This window comes from Lepidothrix coronata, unplaced genomic scaffold (genome assembly GCF_001604755.1).
Source record: "Lepidothrix coronata isolate B3197 unplaced genomic scaffold, Lepidothrix_coronata-1.0 Scaffold423, whole genome shotgun sequence".
In the NCBI taxonomy this organism is placed as follows: domain Eukaryota; kingdom Metazoa; phylum Chordata; class Aves; order Passeriformes; family Pipridae; genus Lepidothrix; species Lepidothrix coronata.
The window spans coordinates 53,019-74,554 of record NW_016690603.1 but is presented as its reverse complement, the minus strand read 5'-3'; the positions used below and the strand labels follow the sequence as shown (position 1 = coordinate 74,554).

General features: G+C 41.3%; 3 protein-coding genes across 4 annotated transcripts in view; 1 reads left to right on the top strand and 2 right to left on the bottom strand.

The window, feature by feature from the left end:
• The first annotated feature begins 1,055 nt into the window (after window positions 1–1,055).
• The window catches only part of RASSF6 (Ras association domain family member 6), a 62,776-nt gene continuing 42,295 nt past the window's right edge, over window positions 1,056–21,536 (top strand). Inside the window, exons 1-4 of one of the 2 annotated variants that reach the window (XM_017839474.1) lie at window positions 1,056–1,557; window positions 1,658–2,841; window positions 3,268–3,355; window positions 3,759–3,848. The gene's annotated coding sequence lies outside the window, so the exon portion shown is untranslated. Of the gene's footprint in view, window positions 1,558–1,657; window positions 3,356–3,758; window positions 3,849–21,536 lie in introns of both variants that reach the window. The other variant, XM_017839476.1, reaches the window with a different exon arrangement.
• On the bottom strand, window positions 8,460–11,616 carry LOC108509879 (interleukin-8-like). Its single transcript, XM_017839479.1, has 4 exons — window positions 11,494–11,616; window positions 10,606–10,741; window positions 9,775–9,858; window positions 8,460–9,205 (listed from the first exon to the last, which is right to left on the bottom strand). The coding sequence occupies exons 1-4, from the start codon at window positions 11,552–11,554 to the stop codon at window positions 9,175–9,177; spliced, it is 312 nt and encodes a 103-aa protein (XP_017694968.1). The 5' UTR covers window positions 11,555–11,616; the 3' UTR covers window positions 8,460–9,174.
• On the bottom strand, window positions 16,928–20,055 carry LOC108509878 (interleukin-8-like). Its single transcript, XM_017839478.1, has 4 exons — window positions 19,969–20,055; window positions 19,090–19,228; window positions 18,081–18,164; window positions 16,928–17,491 (listed from the first exon to the last, which is right to left on the bottom strand). Exons 1-4 carry the CDS (start codon window positions 20,030–20,032, stop codon window positions 17,416–17,418), a joined length of 363 nt encoding a protein of 120 aa, XP_017694967.1. The 5' UTR covers window positions 20,033–20,055; the 3' UTR covers window positions 16,928–17,415.

The following is a 21,536-nucleotide window of genomic DNA, read 5'->3' as shown; positions in this document are numbered from 1 at the left end:
CTGAATATAATTAAGCTTTGAGACATTAGGCCAGCCAACATGTTAATAACTGAAAATTATGGTGGGTGATTTTCATACTTATCAAAATAAGGAACTGTTGAGAACCATTAATAATGTGGGTAAATGCTGCCTAAGCTTCCCACACTCAACTCTGCCAGTAAGCTTTAATTTTCAACATATTAAGCATGAAAAAGATCAATATGGAACAACAATTTTTATCTGCTACCCTTGCCTGGACCAGGATGTTCAGCAGTTTAAGATGAACCCACATTACACCTTAGTGTAAAGGATAATTCCAAAGCCAAAGTTAACATTTGCACAGACAAGCACAGAGGGAGAGCATGAGGAAGCTTGAGCAGCTGTGGTATGTTATTATTTATTATTTAGCAATTGTTTCAATTGATTCTACTCTTGAAACACTTCACAGGCACAAAGGATTAAAGAAACAGAGAGAGAAGCAGCTTCTGCACCACACTGACAGAAGAGCTCATCTGTGTCTCTTAAAGATTGCTGTAATTAAAAGTAACACTTCTTCTCTCAAATAACATAACACTTCTTGAGAGCAGACAGCTTGTGTTCTTATTTAAAAAAATAAATTATAAAAGATTCCTGCAGGTGTTGGCTCATTTGAGATACTGCCTATTCCAAGTAACTACCACAAATGAATCCTCTGAACTTCAATATATTTATAGAACAGGTTTGTATAAAGTGTTTCACTGACCTTCAAAGTCCACTTGAATATTTCTTGATATGACCCACATAGAAAACATTTATGCCTTAACTGTACACAGTTTGTAACTGCTACACCTACAGAAAAGAGGGGAGAAAAAAACCCACCAAAAAACCCCTCTATGCCATGGGAATGGTTTTGGTTCAGGAAACACACTGGACTAATAAGCCATTTTAACTGCTTTGGCAATCCCAGCACATGACTCTGACCTTCCAGAGGGGAGCTCCTACAACACACCATGGCCTGTGATTTACAGCAATTCAGGAGACCCCTCCACACTTGACCAGAGAGGCCCGGCCTCNGGGACTATTTCAAGAGGCAAGGCCATTGTCCTGAGCTGCAGAGGAACTCTCTTGGATTCTACCTTTCCTGTGTCTCCCTCCACTGCCTTTGGCTCAATTCCTTCAGCAAGGAAGGAAAAGACAGGGAACAGAGAGCATCACGTCCTACAGAATTTAGAAAGCTGAATTCTCCCCTGCCTGCTGCCATCTCTCATTATAGATAAGTTTGCCACACATTGTACAGATGGAAGCATAGGATGGTGTGGGTTGGAAGGGGACCTTGAGGATCATCCTGAGTGAAGTTGAACTTAGTTCTTGTGAGCAGTGGTGTCAGTAGAGCTGTGCCAGAACTCAGCACAGTGTTTGTATCTGCCTCCCTGAAGTTACCGCTCAAGTCACCCCCCTTGCCTGTGTTCTTTAGCAGGAGCTGCTGGTGAAGATCCTCCCCGGTTCTGTGATCGTGTGAGATCCCTCGGTGTCCTTCGAGTGGGTCTCGGGATTCCTGGAGTAGGGGAGGCTGTCCCAGCTCAGGCAGGCCCTGAGGAGGTGCTTACAGAGCATTATTTGCCCCATGGCTTAATTGCCTTGACTTTACCCAGATGTTAATTCAATAGGTGCAGGAAGTGATTTGGCTGCTTTGTTGCAGGCTTTGGCTGTGTGCCTTTCCACAGCAGGTATTTATTTGGCTTGGCAGCTGGAGCAGAGCGTGCATTCCCTGGCAGCAGGCCCAGGGAAGCCAAACGCCAATTAAAGAGGAGCTGTCTCCTTTCAGCAAGTGAGGGCTTCTCCTAACTGCACGAGAATGGCTTTGGAGGATGTGTCCCCGATACGAGGCTGAGGTGAACCTTTTTCCTGGCCTGGGAACCATTTACCATGGGCAATCTCTGAAGGGGCAGGGCTTTTTCCTGCAGGGATTTGGTTAGGAATGAATGAGGTTGTGATTTGTAAAATGTGATGTCACTGCTACCTACTAGTGTCTGCAGTCAGGGGGTGTGTCCTGCTGCTACCCTCTCTTAGTTTTATCATTTTGTTACCTTTTTAACCTCTACCAATCCTATGTTTTGTAGTATTTCCTGGCTATAAGGGGAATAAAAAACTCAATCCAAGCCCCCAAATCAACATCCCCCTAAACCTGGATTAAGACAATTCAAATCCAACTAAGTTTTCAGATTCAGTGGAGCTGAGTAATTTTTGAGGGTGTGCTTTGGATAGTTGTGGTCTTTTGGTTAAAGTGCTGAAATCAGTTGAGAAAACAGTGACATGAGATGGGTGAACCACAAGAAAATGGGAACACTCGTTGGAATCATCACAAAATCTTTGCATCCTTCTCTCATGACAGCCACACTTTAATCCTGTCCGTTACTTTCATTGCTTGTGTTGCAAGGAAGGAAAAGCGAAGAAGTCATACTTGGCTTGCACCCTAAAGCTGCCATCCCAGGGAATTGTGTCTTACAGCTCTTTGAGTGCCATGTGCGGGGTCAGCCTTGGGCATCTTTGGAGTCTGTGCTAAAATAAACTCCATTGTTCCTGGCAACAAAAAATGCCTGCTCTTTGTTGAAAGGAAGGCAAAATGACAGTGGTAAGTTTGCTGAATTCACAGTGAGCACACAGAACAGCGAGAGGGCCACATATCCTTTCAGCCTGTTTCAGGATGTGTTTAGGGAAGGAGGTATTTGGAGGAAACCCATCGATAACATTTTTGATGAATGTGATCACCAGTGAGGACAGAGTGGATGGTTACGGCCCCCATTATCTTGTGTTTCTCTGTTGGTTTCCCTCCTTTTTTAATTTTCAGCTTGTGGGACTCCAGGTTTCCTCAAAACACACAAGGTACAGGAATATGTCAAGACATAGTTTTAAAAGTTATGGCAGCTAACATGAGCACAGCATTTTTTCTTTCCTAAAATTGCTAGTGAATGCCCATCAGGAGTACATTGAGGTGGTAGGAGACTAAACATACTAGAGGCTTTCTCTAGAAAATAAGCTCCTGAAAAGAGGAACGTTTGATTCCATTTTAATTCTGCATTTTTACCTTTGGTTTTCTGCTAAACATTAGAAAATTCCCATAAAATGAATATGATCAGGACATTGACTGAAAAATGTGTTTCACTTTTCTCCACATACTGTTCTGCTGTGAGCTAAGAGTTGTTTAATTTAGGTAAAGTTTGCCATTAGCTTCTGAATACATACTTGAATTTGCAAAATCATATGTATTCTAATGAAGTTTTTTGTTTTGTTCAAATCCTCATTTTTTAGGGGAGTGCTGTTCCATCAAGCACACTTTCCATCTGGGTGGCCCTGGCTTGTGTTCCTGGTACACACCATTTGGAACAAATTCTTCAGGGTACTTCTCATGCATTCTCTTCTTATTCTTTCTTTTAATAGTCATTTTAATATCAGAAGACATTACATGCTCTCCTTCATCCTTTCCTCCAAGCAGGAGTAATATTGTGAGAATTTTTTAACAGGGAAATGACTGTAGGATTTGACCTACCAACAGGTCAGATGCGTGCAGATGGATTGACAGCTCTTTCCCATGTTCTTTAGTCAGTTGAGTCTCCTGCTGACTTTGGGGAAAGATTTGACTATGCAAAAACCACTTGGGGTGTTTTTGGTGTTAAGAGGAGTGGATGAAGCTGCAGTGTTCAGTATGAACCAGCTACAACAAAACCTGTTTTCTTTGGCTCTTTTTATTAAACTTGTGTTCAAGGTAAGCAATGCCTACGTAAATCGCTTCTCTTTTGCAGTATGACGGTCATTGCTGTCAGAGATGAAGTTCCAAACAGAAGAAAGCAGAAAATGAGGAGCTGATAGAATTTTGACAGCGGGAATTCAGTAAGTCAGCAAACACATTTTTACTGGCTTGATGACTGGTCTGCTGGTGGTGCTATCTGGCTCAACCATGTACCAGCCAGGTGGCTCTGCATTCTTTTATTGGTTATTGACAGGTCAAACAAAAAGCTTTCAGAGCATCAGATCTTTTGACAAGTCACTTGCTCTTCACTATTTGTACTGGGTGACAAAGCCCCTCTCACACAAAGATTTGACACCTGCATGGACAAACTCTTAATTAGTTACTGACTTTCAGTTAGAAAACCTTCCCTTTTAACTGCAGTGTAATTGTTTTGTCTGTGCTTGTGTTTTGCCCACACACAGTGGGTCATTCTCATACATTCTTATTCCTTCAAGAAGTTCTGCTTCAAGTAAAAAGAAACACATGTAATCCAGGCTCTCACTATCACAGCCAGTCTCACTGTTCATGAAACCTTCCACTAAATGCTTTAGTACACACTTCACATAGAAGTGATTAATGTTTCAAGCTTCTGACATTTTATTGACGTTTTGGGTTCAATTCTGATTCTCGTGTCTGCTTGCAAACTTGAAAAAAGTGTGGTCTCGAAAACAGAAGAGGAGAAGAACAATCGTCAGTATTTTTGAAGACTCCTTATTTCTGTGCAAGTATACAATATATATCTTTAATAAAAGAGCTGGGCTAAGGGGGTGGACTTATTCATTTGCTCCTCTAATGAGCTATACAGCTTTCATCATTCTGGAAAATAGTTTCAAGGAAAAAGTAGAAGCTCTCAGGAGTTCAATGTGAATGTTAGTTCAGTGCTTAAAAATTGGTTTTGGAATTCTGGCATTTTGTGTTAGCTGGGTCAGAAAAGCTGCTTAACTCTCCTTCTCAAAAACTGAAGGCTCATCCAGAGGTAAGTCGATTAACTGGGTCCAAATATGCCCTCAAAAGAAGCTGCTTGCCTAATGACCTTTTACTTCCACAGATTTTTATAAGATGTCTAGGTATGAAAAAGTTTTCTGTAAAAGATAAAAAGATTAGATTTTCCCCAGTTCACCTGTCTTCCAGTAAGGAGTAGGAGAAATCAACACACTAGTACTGGAGTTGCCAACATGAACTTTATCCTTCTGCTAGAGTCCTTGGCTGAGTCCATGGAGATACACACTGGTGGGATCTGGCAAACTGAATACAAATCTTTTTTTCAAAACAAAATTGATCATGTTCCTCATGAATTTGAGCTTTGATAGAATAAGATAGCTGGACCTATCAAAGGTTGGTACTTGCTAAAATAAATGGTATTTGTTTAATGGTGCTAAGTTATTCAGCATAGCTGTGCTGAAATCTGCCTGCAGAAGGTTATAGAGAGATGTCACACTGCTGCCTGTTTCGTGAAAGGGCAGAGAAAACAGTATCACTAAGCTTAGTTATACCTGTAATCTTCCAGATTCTTCCACACTGAGAATCTCCTTCCCTAGAAATCCACAGGGATTTTGAAGTCATCTGTGCACTGACTGGCACCAATGGTTATTATTAAAAATAATTTAACTGCAGGTAATATTAAAAATCAATTTTAATTATGGTTTGCAACAACAGTGATCTCAGGCTTATTTCTACAGGTGGCAAAACTCTTGTTTCACTTTGGCACACAGAAACACAATGCCTATTTGCTGACCCCAAAGTTTCCATGGCATATTTGTATAATTTCCTGTGGAGTCACTCATAATATCCTGTTATAAACAGGAATAAATGCGACGCTTGGAGCAAGTCTGCAATATCAAGACACTGTTATGTGTAACTTTCCCGGGATTTTCCCGGGAACATTATTATGTGATAAGAACAAAAGAAATGCAATCATTTTAGAATGGGAAGCAATCAATAATCAAAAGCAAATACAGCATGGGTCATGCATCTGTCACCTTATACACGAGCAGGATGTTTATATTAGTCAATATTCGGCACCAACAGAGAGGTTGAGGCCAACAAACTAAAGTTTGCATTCTCTGTTCTTCTAAGAGTTACAAGTATTTTTTCAGGGACTTTCCAGTATTTCTTCCAATGACTTCATCTATAGTTTGCAGCATTTATACATTTGAGAGAAATATACTTTCAGTATTACAAGAACAGTAACACTGAAGTTCAAGGGAACAAATTACAATTTGTGATTGAAAATGCTTCCGATACAAGAGCAGAACTCCAGCAACCAAGCATGGGAGGGGGAGTTTGAGGATAAGGAAAGGACATTGCTTGGTTGTTTGGTAGTTGCCACTCTCCTCTTGCCCCCCAGTCAAACTTTTTGGTGAAAGAAGGAAATAAAAGTGGTTTGGAAGGAAGGTTAAATAAGGGACCAAGAGAATAGCTGAGGACAGAAGGGACATGTAAACACCTCTGCTACTTTTCATCGTGAGGAGGGTAGTGAGATGAAAGGAAGGGGATGAATGCTCATGGCAGCTGTAAAGTGGAATGGCCTTCTGAGAGTCTTGCAGAAATACAACTTAGATGCTAAAGGAAGTGACCAAGGGGAGCAGAAGCTTTCATGAGCTTGGGAAAAGGAGGAGATGAACAAGGACATTTAGTTAACTGCAGTGAAATCCCAGGGTCTGCCTTTCCATTGTGTTGCAAGTGTTCTGGCTCAATCATTGCCTGCTCAGCTCCTTGGTATGTTACACAGACGTGCAGATGTACACACACACAGAGACGCTGCATAGTCTGCATGGTTCCAAAGGGTGCCGTTTTCCCCTGGGGCTTCTGCATGGTCTGACAACTGAAGGGCCACAGGGCACATTGTTTAGAGCTGGAGTGGCTGAACTCTGCGGTGGCCTAATCGCTGAAGTAACCAGTGCTACACCCTCCTTTTCTTGAGCTTTCCCCCTAGTCTGACCAGGTAGGTGGGATTATAGAACACGGTGTATCTAGAGGAGTCATGCAGTTCCTAACGAGAGCCTTCATCCTGGTTTGCTGTATTGAAAACTCCTAAGGGGTGAGCAGAAGGGAACAAGTTTATGTAAAGAACCTTAGTGGTTTAGCTTTCTTATAGTCAGTTGGATCAGAAAACAGGTACTTTGCTACTTTCCATTCAGATCACGTAAGATAGACCATGAAGACAAAAAGCAATTTGGATGATGGAATTTCCTCTTACTTTCAGTCCCCAAAAAGGAGAACAAACCCTCCAGCAATTACTGAGTCAATATCCACACCTGTTTTACCATGTCTGAACACAGCTTTCCTAATTGTGTTCTTGCTGGCAGCACAGGTCATCTTCTAGTGCTCTACTTGTCCTCTAATCTTTCTTCTCTATCTGTACTACCTTTCCCATTTAGTAAATCCTGATCCACATTACAAGAAGAGATTTCTTCGAATTATCAGAGAACTTTATTTTTACTATTTTCTTGCAATAGCCGAGTCCTCCCTCTAACAGCAGCAGGTTACCTAGAGTATTTCCCAGTAAGTGAGGACTGGTGATTTCAGTGCTGATGACTGTGCTCTGGATTTTATCTGGATTGTTTTATGCTGCAATTTTTTGCACATTAAGATTACAAGCTAACTCTGTGAAAGCTTTTCCAGCTCTACAGGCAGCTGATTTTTTTCAGTTGTTTCTTACTTCAGCTGACTTAAAAATATAGTTAATTTTGCTTCCTAAGGAGTTATATTTTTTATTCACTTTGCTGGTACCTGAAGAAAAATTACATTAAGCCAAAGAATGGTAACAGAAAGAGGGAAACTCAGCTTTTATCTCATTTTCAATAAGAGAACATACCCACTTCAGAAGACAGACTAAGTGGTGTTAACCTTACTTTGCTCTCCTGGCCTTGAAGTGCTTTTATTCAGGGTTATAAAATTATCATGCAGGGACACAACATGGGCCAAGGAGAGGATCAGCATCTATCTTACAGAGAAGGGTCTTCAAGAAGAAGCAAGCCAGAAACAGCTCTCTCTTATTTTACTATCCCAAAGCTACCTGGCAAAAATCCTTCTGCTATTGTAAGACTATCTAGATCAGAGGTAACAGTGAAATAAAAGTGTGCATCCCTCAAATAAACAGGTATACTCTAGTTTAAAGTAACAGCCTTTAAACCTGTGCCCTTTCTCTCCTGTTCCCGTTTCCCTTTCTGACAATCTTTAAAAGAGGCAGGCATCGTGTGCTCAGCACTCTGCATTCCAGGGATCAGAATAAGAAGCAGTTGTTACACCAGGGCAAAGGCTTGCTATTTGGGCACCCAAAGTAAAGATCACAAATTCCCATTTGGATAGTTAAATGGTGGCCTTTTGATGTAGTAAAGATTTACAACTCTGGGGCTAATCTGTACGTTGGCAGTGCTTAGGTATCTGAGGGTAAAATTCTCTTATCTGCAAGGTAGTTAAGGAAGGGGCCTTGGCCTGCAGCCCACCCCTCCCCATGGATTGGGAACAGCCAAAAGAGGAAAGTGAGCCATTTACCCTACCTAAGGATTTGTTAGTGTATTCGGGAATGTCAGGTTACCATGAGAGGGGGAGTTATGGTACCATGGACTGAAAGGTTTCATTTCAGTTCCAGAAATCAAGCTGACAAAGATAAAGCAGACTGCTTCCAAATATAGCAAATGAAAATTTAAAACATCAAACATAACAAATGGATTTCTCATATAAAACTTTTAATAATACATTGTTAGGAGTAATTACATTCACAATCAATTTCTATGTATGTAAGATGCAATTTTTTGCGTTAGCTGATGGAGTAGCTAATTAGACATACAATCAATTACAGAACAATGAGATTGTATTTCTTCAGAAATTAATAGTAGGAATGAAAAATTCAGTAGAAGTTAAATAAATTATAATAGTTTTCGTTCTTGCATAGAAACTACTCAATAAATACGTTTATAAATACCATGGAAATCACAATACATAAATACCAAACACAGTGTTACACGTTCTGTAGTTAGTTTTTTCAAGTTCGACATTACAGTTCACAGTCTGGCCACAGGCTGACTGTGGTTGAGGAGGCTGTTGTTGACACAACATACTAGTGCACTCCAGGGGAGCAGGAGGATTCATCAGTTTGCTGGTGCAATAGCAAAAATAAACAGTGCGGCAAGTGCATTGCACTTCACCGGTTGTGTTTGGCTGAAGTGGCTGCCAGGGGTTCTCAATCTCCCTCAGCAAACCACTTTTCCGGCAGTGTCAAGGGACAGTGTGTGTCCCACGGACAACTGACCATTGTGAAGGACTTCCTTAAATACATGCAGTTAAATAAATAGTTAAATAAATAGAACCGTCCATAATTAACATTACAACACGCATGCAGGAGGTGGAAGATGGTGCACTGCCTGAACGATGCTCCTCTTGGAGGAGCAGGAGCAGTTCCCAGATTTTTTCTGTCCTGGTGTTTCTTAGAGCGGTGAGTCAGAATTTTGCTGAGCCCTGTTAAGAGGTGAGGAAATAAGATTATTTAAGAGAGTGTTCAAGACAGTTATCACTGCTTAGCATTGCACAAACAGTTAGGGATGAGGGGTCTCTTTCCAATTCCATGTGCTATCTTGTGGGACAGCGAGAATAAAGTAAATGTTTCAAAAGCAATTCCTGAAATCCCAGCATGTGCGTCTGGTGCCCAGCTGGGAAACCTCTGCGGCCTGAGCTTCTGCATTGACTTGCAGCAAGAACCTCATGAACTCAGAAACAGGAATTTGGTAAGGGGAAGATGACTTTTCTAAAGCCTCATTTTCAAAGGGAGCTGAACTCATCAGTGTTTCTGTCCCTGCAGATGAAGTTGCTGGTACTCAGAGGTTTAGTACTGATGTATCAGCTTGAGCAAGGACCCTGCAGCAGGGTCAGAAAAACTAGGACTAATTCTGTAATTAAACAGGAAATTTCCCTGTTGTTTAAATGTGGTTAAGAAGGAATAGAAAGTATCGCTAAGAAATCCTACAAATTGGTTTTCTTTTGGGAGTTTTACCTCTCAACTGCCCAAATTGAGAGGGAATGGGACTTACTTGGCCAAAATTGCCTGTATGATCCGCTGTACCCAGGGAGCATTGGGCTCCAAGCACACTTCTCTGCCGTCCTTCAGAGTAGCTCTGCAAAACAGGGGGTAAAGAAGAGTCAGGAAACTGCTGCATGGATTGTTTTACTCGCAAAATGTGTTCTTGCATTTTTACATCAGATAGTTTAAATTCATCTCGGCCGCTGTAGCTTAGATTTGACCATTTTGTTTTATATGTTCCACAAGTGAAGAGACTAGAACCCTCCATAATTGTGTGAGCCTGTGTGTCTGCTCTGAAGGCGGTTGCACATTCCCAAAAATCTCTATCAATATATATAGATGCTTGGTTTGGATTTGTTTACATTAGAAAAGTTTCTTACACAATTGAAACCTCCAGTGGTGAAAAAGTGGTTCAGCAGTATAAGGATTTCAACATTTTAATCCCTCCCCTGGGCTATTCAGACCAGGTTAAGTTCGTTGTTTCCCTGAATCTGTGTCTGGGAACTTAATTTTTCTCATTGAGCCTAATAAATGCAGGATTCAAGCTATGTCATTACCTCGTGTATTAAGAACTGACAAGTCCTTGCAATTTATATTCTACCTCTAGAAATATTTAATATGTCCCGTGACAGATGAGCAATGATCAGTTCAGGAATACAGGCTCATAGAGACAGTGAAAAATGTGGTGTATCACTTAAAGCTGTCTCTCCCAAAATAATAACCAAATCTGACTAAATCAGGTCAGCCTGCTCACTGTCATACTTGTGAAGCCCCAAAGTCCTGCAGCAGTGGCAGCAGCAGGGTGTATGAAGAGGAGGGAGCCTCTTGCAGAGCTACTTACATGACTTCAACGTTCTGGCAGTGGGGGCCGCTCTGTGTCAGCTTCACATCCTGAATGGATTTCGGAGGGATGAACCTGGAATGAGTGGCTATGCACTGGCACCGGAGCTCGGTTCCCATCCTTGCCACGCTCCTACCTGTGAGCAGAAAGGGCAGATTGGGGTTTAACAGGTGGGGTTTATCATAACTATATCAGACATAAAGCAAGGCTGCTCTAGTCTAACAATGTTCTCAATTAAAATATTGCATTTGTCCAAGCTGCCTAAATCCTCAGGGCATGAGTATCAGTAGCTTATTTGTTTCAGAGGAACTGATGCCCAAGCACATTGGAAACTAAATTAAAACATTTTTTAAAAATGAACCCACATATTTTATGGTTCCTTGTACTTGACTACACTGTATAGTTAATTGCATTATTTGAATATCTGGTTCAAAAAACTTGGCCACTCTGCAGAAGACAGAGCCTCAGACTTGTTCTTTGGTTGGAGGCTTGCCCATGCTTCTCTTCATATTGTTTGCTCTCTGTTTTCCCAACTGCATATTACTTGCTTGAGGCAGGATGGTCACCAAGCAACTAATATGAGATAACTGTTCTCTGTGTGGGAAAGCAGAGAAATATTGGAACACTTCGGAAGATCCTGTCTCTAGCTGCATGCACTTCAAATGAAACATAGAAACAAAGCAAATGCAAGTTGCATCCTTAAAATTTTTCCCACGAGGTGTCAGTAACTTTTCAGTCCAAAGGCTCTCTTTCTGACTGAAGAGAGGTGCTGAAAAGCTCCCAAACTAATTTACTGAGACAAATAGAAAGTTACTCTGCAAGGAGAAGCTTCTCAGTAGATGCCTGGACAATGCTACAGCCATGGGGTCCTTGGGTGGCTTTACTTACCTTGAGACACAGCTGCTGAAAGCAGGAAAAGAGCCAGGACAGCCACAAGTTTGCCGTTCATGGTTGGACAGGAGTTTTTCTGTGGGTTGTTCAGCTCTGGTTCTGTGGAGCAGTGAGCTCGTGTCCCGGAGGATTGTTGATGCTGGCTCTGGGAGATCCATCACGCTTATATACAGTTTTGTGCCCAGCCTGTGTGCTCTGCTGGCATGGAGATTGCGTTACAGGAATTTCCCAGATGCAGTAAAAATGAGTCACATGACTGTTGTGAAACTCCTTCCTAGATGACGAGGAATTATTCTGCTAAGAATGATATATTAATTTATTAAAATATGTATATAGTAGCCACACATTCCAATTTTTTTGGTAGACTTTTGAGAATTTTGTGCATTTTCTAATGTATACCCTTGTTTAGTAAGATAACTTTAGGATGGTTTTAGTTACATTTATGCTACCACTTTGAATTATTTTCTTCAGTTCCTTAAACTATTCTTTGTAGGGATGCCAGATCTATACTTGATACTGAATTTCTTATCCCCATCTACGATGACAGCTTCTGCTCCCCTGATTTAAGCCATTGGAGTGGAAACTGTGCAGTGCTGAAATCACTATAAAGTTTTTTTTCACTGGGGTCAGCATTTTACCTCAACACTCTTTTGATGTAAACTAGTTTCATTTTTGTTCTTTTTTTTCCTGTTCGAGTGGCATCTTACAAAGTAAATTCATCACTGATACTCTGTTCAGTGAGGAACTGAGGGCTCAGTATTCAAAGCTGCCTGTGGGAAGCAGATATTGAATTCTGAATGGATTTGAAAATCATTCCTGTACTTTTCATGTCACGCATGTTAATGAATGATAAACAGAGGAAGCTTTATAGGCAAAATAACAGCATGACCTGGTCAACACAACTGCTTTTGTTTCCTCTGTAAGTCCAGATAATTTTTATAACTCCTTTCTGAAGTGTTTTTGCAGTGACAGTAACCTTGGTTCTTAGCAAAGGGAGATAACAGTAAGTATTATGGCACTGTTAGACATTTCTGTTAGGGAACATTGTTGTGCGAATGCTGAGTCTTTGTTTGCTGTGGCAGGTAGAGACATTGCCTCTTGAGGGAGACAATTCCAAGGGAAGATGGGCTCAAACGCTGATCCATTGCTTAAATTAAGATTTGGGTTTTTTAACCCAGCTGGAGTGTGTGTGATTGCAAGAAGCTGTTCTGTTTTGGTGCTGTAAAAACATTGTCCTTCTGTAATGGTGACTTCTGCTGCTTCTCATCTCCACCCTCACAGCTTTGTGGGTTTGGGATCTGTGGATTGATAGAGGCACTTCTCTCCAACTCTGAGAAGTTCATAAAAACTCAATCATCTTTAGTAGGTAAAGCATTATAATTTATTTCTAGTGAGAACTGAAAGATTTCTTATGGTTTATTGTGATACACTTGTCATTAACTCGATAAAAGGAACTCTGCAATGAAAATTCATTTGTTTCCCATTACTATGTCAGCCATCCCAGGAAAAGATCCAGCAGCTTTGTCTCTTGTACCTCTTACTGAATATTGCATTGACCAAAGATTCTGATTCTGACCCCTGAGGGTGCTCTTCCTTAGCTGTGTCTCTTAGAGATCTTCACTGAAAAATACATTTAGTTCTCTGAAAGTGTGACACAGAAGAGGGTTTTGCCAGGAACTGAGGTTTATGTTTTACTGCTTATATTGTATTATGATGTTTATGTTATATTAATGTGTGGTTTCACTAGCATCAGATTGTAGATGTTGGAGTTTTAACCAGTTTACTTGAAACAAGGCTTTGCTGATTTTTTTTCTTTTGGCTTCTTATCTCTGTGTCTCACACACACAGAGGTTAATTAACATTCGATTAGGGGTCCCACTTTTCTATTATTTGCAGCCTTATTGTCTAATTTTGGTGCACACTCAAATGTTATCAATACTTGGGGGAAAAAAAGGAGAATTCCCCTTCAAATCCCCAAGGGAACTCAGTGACTGCTTGTTCTCCTTACCACCACACTCAGCTATTTCCTGCGTGTGGCAGTAATGGATCTGCAGAAATCCCCAGGTCAGAAGTGAAGCCAAGAGCCTGCTCCACCTGTGCTTAGCCCTGCCCCCAAACCAAGAGTATCTATCTAAAATAGCAGGATGTTTGTAATGAAATGTACATCCACTATGTTTTCTGAGAGCTGAAGCATCTCCTCTCCCTCCACTTTTTTGCTGATGTTGCGGTTTCATTGGGATTATGTGAAGGGGTGTAAGAGACAATAGTGGGATGAAAAGGTTGAGGCTTGGGATCAAGCCTGAAGGCCAGTCACGTCTGATCTGCATTCCTGGGAGTGCCATGTTTCACCCAAGTTCTCCCTACATCCCTGCAACACTTTGCCCAGGATCTTATCCAGGCTTCTGCCATGGGAACTGCAAATCCAGTGTTGGATTTTGGCAGCGTGTGTTTTCCTGCCAGCCATCAGAGATGACTGATGCAAATGGAATTGGTGCTCCCTTTGAAGGATCACGTCACCGAGTGAGCTGATACTGCTGCGAGCAGAGACCTTCCATGCTAAACCCTGTTAAAACCACACTGGCAGTGAACAAAACAACACTTATGCAATAGTCTGATTGCTGAAACTTGCTGAAAAGGAAATAAGTACCTCCCTTGCCTGTGTTCTAAGGCAGGATATAGGATGAGTTCTCTATGTTGCAGGATGGAAACTAGTGGTTTTTCATGACTCATCACCTTGTCTACTGAGCACAAAAGTCAAAAGGCTGTATTTTAGGATCTTGATTGGGATCTTTGTATGTAGCAAAGCACACCCCACACAAGGGGATTCAGGTCTTTTACAGTGACCAAGACCATCACTAGGGATGCGGTAAAGCTGAGCCTCAGTCTCTTATTGGTTTGAGTAGCTGCAGTTCCAGAGGAATACTCCAGTTCCTGGGCTGGTAAAGTTACTGTAAGAAAATTAAGAATCTATCTTGTTTTAGACAAATTCCAACCTCTCACTTGAGAAGTTGTGCGCACAAGACCCAAAGGCCCAGGAGGCAAAGTTTTTGCTGGAATGAGGGTTCAGCCTGTGCAAGCTGAGCTTGTGCAAGGTGAGTGTCAACTCCTGTCTCCTATGTGTCCTCTCTACCAGCTACTCTTGTTCCCCAAGTTAAAAATCTCACTCTATCTTCTGAAACCACCTCCTTTGCTCTGCAAAGGGCTTGGTATTCGCCTGCCATTCCACTTGAGCTGCAGAAAGCTGAGGGGACAAATACAGGAGCTAGGAAATAATCTCTTCTGCTGCTCAGAAGCTGGACACAATGTTGTGCAAACACTCCTGGAAATTTACAGTGAGGCAGAGCTTAGGGAAAGATATATAAAAAGCAAAATATCTGCTAGACATCTGGGCTTTGACTTGCTACGGGAGGAAGTGATAGCAAGGAAAGGAGAAAGGCTTAGGTCAACTTGTGGGATTTTTCAAACTTCCGTGTCTAAATATAGATGGTTATGTAGCCTTAGTCAGGCTTTTCAACTTATTGCCTTTTAATTTATGTTTTTATAAATACAGTGTATAATTATATATTCATATGATTGCATACTTATTATATATATTTCATCTCTATTTGAAAACAGTCAGTTCTGACTTGTAGCTTTCACTTAAAAATTTTTTGTGGATTAAATGAAATGTTTCATTTGATGCAATTCAATATGAGAAGTCATTGCAAATATTAATATGAGGCATCTAGTAATATTGAAAATGATACATTAGTATTCATTGTAGAATTAGCATAAAATATTAGTAAATATCAAATTCGTATTAAAAATAAATTTTATCTAGCTGGTATTAACAGAAAAGATGCTAAGTCCACCTAGGGAATTGTTAGGCACCAGCAACTGGGCTTTACTTGCCAGAGGAAGGCTGCATTTATTGCTTAATTGCATTTGCCTTTCATGAATTTGGCCAGAAGCATTTTCTGACCGTGCAAGTAAGATCTGGCAGTGGCAGGAGGAAACGTGTGGTGAGTTTTAAGAAGTTTGTGCTGGGAACTTTTGATTAAATTAGAAGCGGTCAGTGGCCATAACACACGTCACACGTTCATGTCTGACTCTTGTAAGTGAGAACTGTCAGAAGAGCTGTAATGTGTAAATATGCTGATCCACTGCATCTCAAGCTGCTGGACAGGTCAAATCTTACTGTTCATCAAAACCTTGAGGGGCAACCGCAGGAAGGAACAGAGGGTGTATTCAGTCAACTTATGGATTCAGATCTCAATCCAGAGTCGCTTTGGTCAAGAGGCCAGTGGGGGTCAAACCCCACCTCCCACCCTGGGGCTCGGAAGATGGAGCTCCACGGGGAACTCATGGTATTTTGGAGTCCTCCATTGCTCTCACCATGTATCTCTGGTCTGGTGCCTGCTGCTAGAACCTGCTGTCTCAGAAATTAGATTTATATGGCCAGGCATCATCAGTGTGTAGCAAATCACTGAGACAAAACATTTCTAACACCCTTTTGACTGCAGAAAGAAATTAGCAGTGAATCAATGGGAATTGACACTGAAACCAATGTTTAGTTATATAAGCGTTCCCCTGGACCCTTAAGCAGTAACATAAAATAAATATGAAAGCTGCAAAATCCTTTAGCAAAGCAAAAAAATATGGTCTATTATAGTGTTAGGTAGAGCTAACATGAGACACACAAAAAAAAGGCCAAATATTTCCTGTTATATTAAAATAAATAATGTGTTCTTTTCTTCAGAAATATGATTTCTAAACTTCTTTTGCTATATATGTGTATACGTGTCTCTCTGCCTACATCTTTCTGTCTTTAAGTGGAAACTCCAGCACAATAAATAGAAGTAGCACAGGTGATGTAGTATCTCTAATTTTAGCAGCTTCCTTGTGAAAGCCATGAACTCCTAGTCATTACCCCGAGGCTGGCAGTGACTTGGAACTGCTGATGAGACAGTGAAGCACCTCGCAGGAGGTAGTTTAGGTGTCAGCCCGTGCTTTCTTGCACCTGTGCTGCAGGTACACCGAGTCAAATACTGTTTAGCTAAAGTCACTTAGAAACTCTCTTCATTCCCTGATCTCATATTCCTACTTTACCCCTTAGCACCATCCCAAGATCTCTCTCCCGTGTGCTGCTGGCCAGCCTAGAATGTCTTAGTTTCATAGGAGCTTTGTAATTTTTTCCTGTGTCATTCACTTTGGCTGCTTCCTGCAGGGAATTTCACCTGGTAGTTTGTTGCCTAATCTGTGAGTCTCCTGAGGTCTTTCTGCAGTTCTTTATAGTTGAGCCGTGTCTTTCCATCATCATCAGAGAACTTCAACTCATGGCAAGTGACCTTTCCAGACAACTTGTGCAACTGGCAAACCAAATGGGAGCCCACATGAAGTGACGTAGGAATCCATGGGTGATGTTCTTTTATTGATAAAAGCTGATCTTTTCATTCTGCAGTTCATCTCTTATGTATCCGTTTCCAAGACCTCTTTCTTAGCCTCATTATTTCTAATGTCTGGTGAGGGCTGTGAAAGGATTTCAGAAAGACAATATGACTCTGCCTGTGGGGCCTGCCACATCTCTAGGCTTGTTGTCAACAACTGTAACAAGTGCATGAAAAATTACTTCCTTCCAAGCTACACAGATACTTCCTTATTATGTGTTTATCCATGTGTTTGCTAATTCTGTTTCTGCTTTAAGTAAGGCCATTTAAGGGTAACTAATTTAATCTTGTTTATTCTCATCCTTACAGCACTAAAACACATTCATTAAGCTTGAATCCTTGATCCATCACAGACAGAAGTTTAGAGCTAGACACAGCAAAGGAAATATGGAGATTTAGCAGCTATCTCAGGAAAAGAAAAATAATCAACTCTAGTAATGTAGCAGAGGTGGGGATCTGTTCCTTGGCATTCTCATCAGCGTTTCCTCTCATTTCATATCCTTGAAGAACTCCAAGGTGTATTTTTCCTTGACTTCTCTCTCACCAGTGGCTCAGTATTGTCCCTGGCCCTGTAATTAGATGAAGTATAAAGTGAATTCAGAAATTTATTGAAGAAACAATTACTATTAATACAAGCTACAGGGAGAGCAATAAATGCTCATGAGTTGTTAAGGACTTATTTTTACTGTATCAACCAGTTGACATATGTGCAAAGTCAAGAAAAATCTGTGTTCCTCCGAGAACTGCTCCAACAGAAAGGACTTGCACGTGCCTTTGTGCAAAGTAGGGATTTGACTGTGCCTGTTTACAGCAGTGAAAGCTCTTGGAAATGCCAGCTGCATGTCTGAATTATACCCAGAAAGAGGAAGGGAGTCTTTCAGAGTTTGAAGTGTCAAACACACCCCAAGTGTGCTGTCTCTCAGCAGAGGTTTAGGGGCATCACAACTGTGGCCTTTTGGGTGGCTTAATACAACAGAAAGATGTCAAAGCTAGGACAATATTTTACTCCTCAGGCATGTAGAAGTATTGATTTAGAGAGAACTGTGGGAAAGAATTACTAATGCCTGAAGAGGGTGAACATTTGCATGCCAAGAAATTAAATGTGCCTTCTAAAACTAGCTCTTCACTGAAGGTGTTCTGGTAAAGGTAGCAGCTTACCTGGCCAGCAGAGCCTTTACAGTGAGCCGGACCCAGGGTGCAGTGGGTTCCAAACACACTTCCCTGCTGTCCTTCAGTGTAGCTCTGCCCGGAGAGAAACAGGGAAGTTAGGGCCAGGGGGGTCCTCCCACCCTCCTAGTGGTTGGAAATGTCTCTTAGCCGTTTGTCCATTTAGTTACTGAAGGACTTGTTTGGTTTTGTCTTATTTGTTTGGGGGTTTGATGTCAAGATAGGTGTTTATGGTGTAATCTTATAATGAGCCAAATGAATTCTCTATTTGATTTCAGTTCTCTCTGGGGTCATAGTTTAGCAGACCTTTCAGGAACTTAATTTTTTGACCAAACCTGGCTGAATTCCTAGTGAGGTGGAGCTGGATGCCACACTGTACTGCAGAGAGGGTATGATTGTATTTGCTTAAGAAACCACAGTGAAAGAGCCTTTCTATTTACTGAATGCATTGGTCCAGTTCGTGTGACCAGTTCCTGGTGTGGTTTTAAATGAAGCTCACTGTATCTTTTACTTTGTACCCACATGGAATGTCATCCAAATTCCGCACTCCTCACGCAGGGAGTGTGCACTCTGTGTGCAGTTCTGACACAGGGAATAACTCACGGCCTTTCAAACTTTGCCTCATGCAGACCAAGTCAGTGGAATTCCTTTGAATTCATCTCAAGAGCATCAAGATTGTATCTTTGATTGATTCTTCGTTGTCTAAGTTACTAATTGGGTGATACAGCACTAGATGTGCTGTGGGGATCTAATTCTCTCCTCTGATGTTGGTGATAATTAAGATATGAGCAGAGAGAGTTTTAAAAAGCTGTCTGGAAGCTGACTGTAACATTGGCAGGGAATTAGCTTGTTCCTTTGGATGGAGGCCCTAATTCCTGACACTTGGTTTCTCTGAGGCTTCAGAAGGGAAATATTCCACCTAAAGTACGGAACTGGAGTGAGAAATGCAGATTCAGTTCCTCCTGTTGGAAGCAAGATACTGTTTAGCAAAAGTGCTCACATGATTTCCACATTTTTGCAGTGAGGTCCTCTTTGGCTCAGTCTCACATCCTGAACCGTCTTGGGAGGGATGAACGTGGAATGAGTGCTTAGGCACTGGCATTGGGAGCCTTTTTCGTTGGTCTTCTCCAGGGCCTTACCTGTGGAACAAAACTCACTTATGTCTAAGTACATGAACAGTCTCTTTATTTGCTGCTATGAAGCAATGTGTATTCCCTTCTGCCAGATTTACTCTTGTTCCTCGGCACTCTGATTTGCTGGATACTTGGATAAAATTAACTGCATCTGCACAAAATCAGCAGGCACATTTTTAGAGCTGTTGATGTACAGGTGTCTTTGAATTTAAAGCTGGATCTCTAAGTGAAAATACTTAGGTGTTTTCACAGTGCCTTTGTGCCTGGCCAGGTTCTACCTAAATTGCATCACTTGAACAAAGTGGGTTAACATCATTAACTGTGTACACATACTGTTTATTAGTTTCTACCATGATCATCTGCTCATGTTCTTTATTCTTTCCTGCAAATGGGACAGTTCTTGCTCTGAGGAAGCACTATCAACAACCTGCCTACCAAAAATAAAATCACAAATAGGAGAAAATTGTTACTTGGAAAAGAAGAGATATATGGACATATATAGGAAAAAAGGCCCTGACTTAAATCAAACACTTCTTAAAATGTGGAGAAAAGCATATATTATGGCATAGGAATAAACTCATTTCCTGACAGAAAGCATCCTAACAGGTACAAATGATTCCTGTGACTACTGAATGACGGTTTATTGAAGATGCAGAAAGCCATCATGGACATATCTAAGCCCTCTTGCATTTGCATATGTATGTTTATTAATTAGTTACCTGAGTTTTAAGAAATAATTTTCTTACCTTCTGACCCTGCCATTGAGACCAGATAGAGAACCAAAGCGACAGCAACAGCTTTGCCATCCATTGCTGTGCAAAGTTTTCTTGACAGATGTCCCACTCTGGTGCTATTTCCCACCAGGTTTTATACCTGAGGCGTGCACTCCCAGCAGCCTGAGTGCTGACCAAATGGGTGCTGCACACACAGGTTTCCTAACACATGAGGGTGTTGCATAAGAAATCCAAATCTCTGTGCAGTCCATTCAATGGCACTTCAAATTTCCCTAACTTTTCCTGCTGTTTATTTTAAATTATTCCTTTAAATTGTGGTTGTTATCCATCGTTTGCTGTTTGCGCTTCTTCATGGGATATTAGTTTTAATCAGCAATGCTGAGCTTGCACTTGGAAATTTATAGAGCGTTGCCAGATGTCCCCCTGAGCCAAAATAAAGGGACTTTTTTCCTCCTCTCTGAATACAGAATTTCTGTTCAGCTCTTTGTGTTACATTTAAGTGTCTTGTGCAAAAACTTTCACCCTACATAATTACAGTAACTTTTCATTCCAGTCTTACTGTATTTTGATACGAATCCAATGAAGTTATTTAGACAGTATCTTATGAAGGCAAGACATACCTGATGTCTATTGTTCTCTGAAAGGATTTTGTAATTTTCAGTGTGGCTAAAGGGATTTAGCTGCTTAATTCTGTACTGAAAAGCTTCTCTAATCACTGTGCAGGAAATGATGCACTTAAAATGACTGAGGCATTATCACCAAAGGCACTTAAGCTCTTCTGAAACTTTCATCTGTTCTGATTATGAAAAGGAAAAGTATCTGACAGAAAGGGACGTAATGACACCTGGTTAAAATAAGCACTTGGGAAGTTGCTTGTTTTTCTTTCTAACCTCGTGCATTTAGAATAATCACAGGTGTTTAAAGCAGCAGATAAACACATGTCATAAGTGACTTCTATTAACACGGAAGAACAGCCCACGTCTGACAAAGGCAGTCACTGAGCCCGAAGAGCCCCAGTGCTTCCCTTAGCAGTCTCCAGGAACACTGAAACACGTTTTTGGAAGCGGCAGGGTGGTTGTTGCCTTCCCGAGAAAAGGTGTTCCGTGACTGCACACGGAACAGAGATGTGATGCGGTGTCATTTCTAGCCAGCCTCGAAATCACATCTCACCAATGAGCGATGATAACCTGTAGAGGAAGAGGGTGTGCAGGTGACCTGCCTGGGGTCCTGGGAGCACAGCCATTGCTGACATTTTGGACAAGAGTTTCTGAGAAGAGCCCTTCCTTGGCCGTGGTTCAGCTCCCAGTAACTGGACTGGGATTTTGCTCGTGGCAAAGGTTAGATGTGTTGTATCTGCAAGGCACTAAAACTGGTGCCAGTCCTTTAGGATACACCCGTACTTTTATGGCGGTGCAGATCAAGTGGTTCTTCCCCACCTCTCCCCATTCTTGGCTGATGTATCTGACATGCTTATCTGCAAACTGGATCTCTGAGAGAAGTCAGCTTGTAAAAATCCCTCAGGAAACAGAGAGGCTTAGAATTGTGAGACAAGTCTGAACAAAACCTGTCCCCTTGGGAAA

Coding starts and splice junctions, on each gene's coding strand:
- LOC108509879 (XM_017839479.1), bottom strand. CDS start 11,554: ATGAACGGCAAACTTGTGGCTGTCCTGGCTCTTTTCCTGCTTTCAGCA. Junction 9,859..10,605: donor TGCCAGAACGTTGAAGTCAT/GTAAGTAGCTCT, acceptor CCTGTTTTGCAG/AGCTACTCTGAAGGACGGCA. Junction 9,206..9,774: donor ATACAGGCAATTTTGGCCAA/GTAAGTCCCATT, acceptor ACCTCTTAACAG/GGCTCAGCAAAATTCTGACT.
- LOC108509878 (XM_017839478.1), bottom strand. CDS start 20,032: ATGGATGGCAAAGCTGTTGCTGTCGCTTTGGTTCTCTATCTGGTCTCA. Junction 18,165..19,089: donor TGCAAAAATGTGGAAATCAT/GTGAGCACTTTT, acceptor CTCTCCGGGCAG/AGCTACACTGAAGGACAGCA. Junction 17,492..18,080: donor GTAAAGGCTCTGCTGGCCAG/GTAAGCTGCTAC, acceptor ATCTAATTACAG/GGCCAGGGACAATACTGAGC.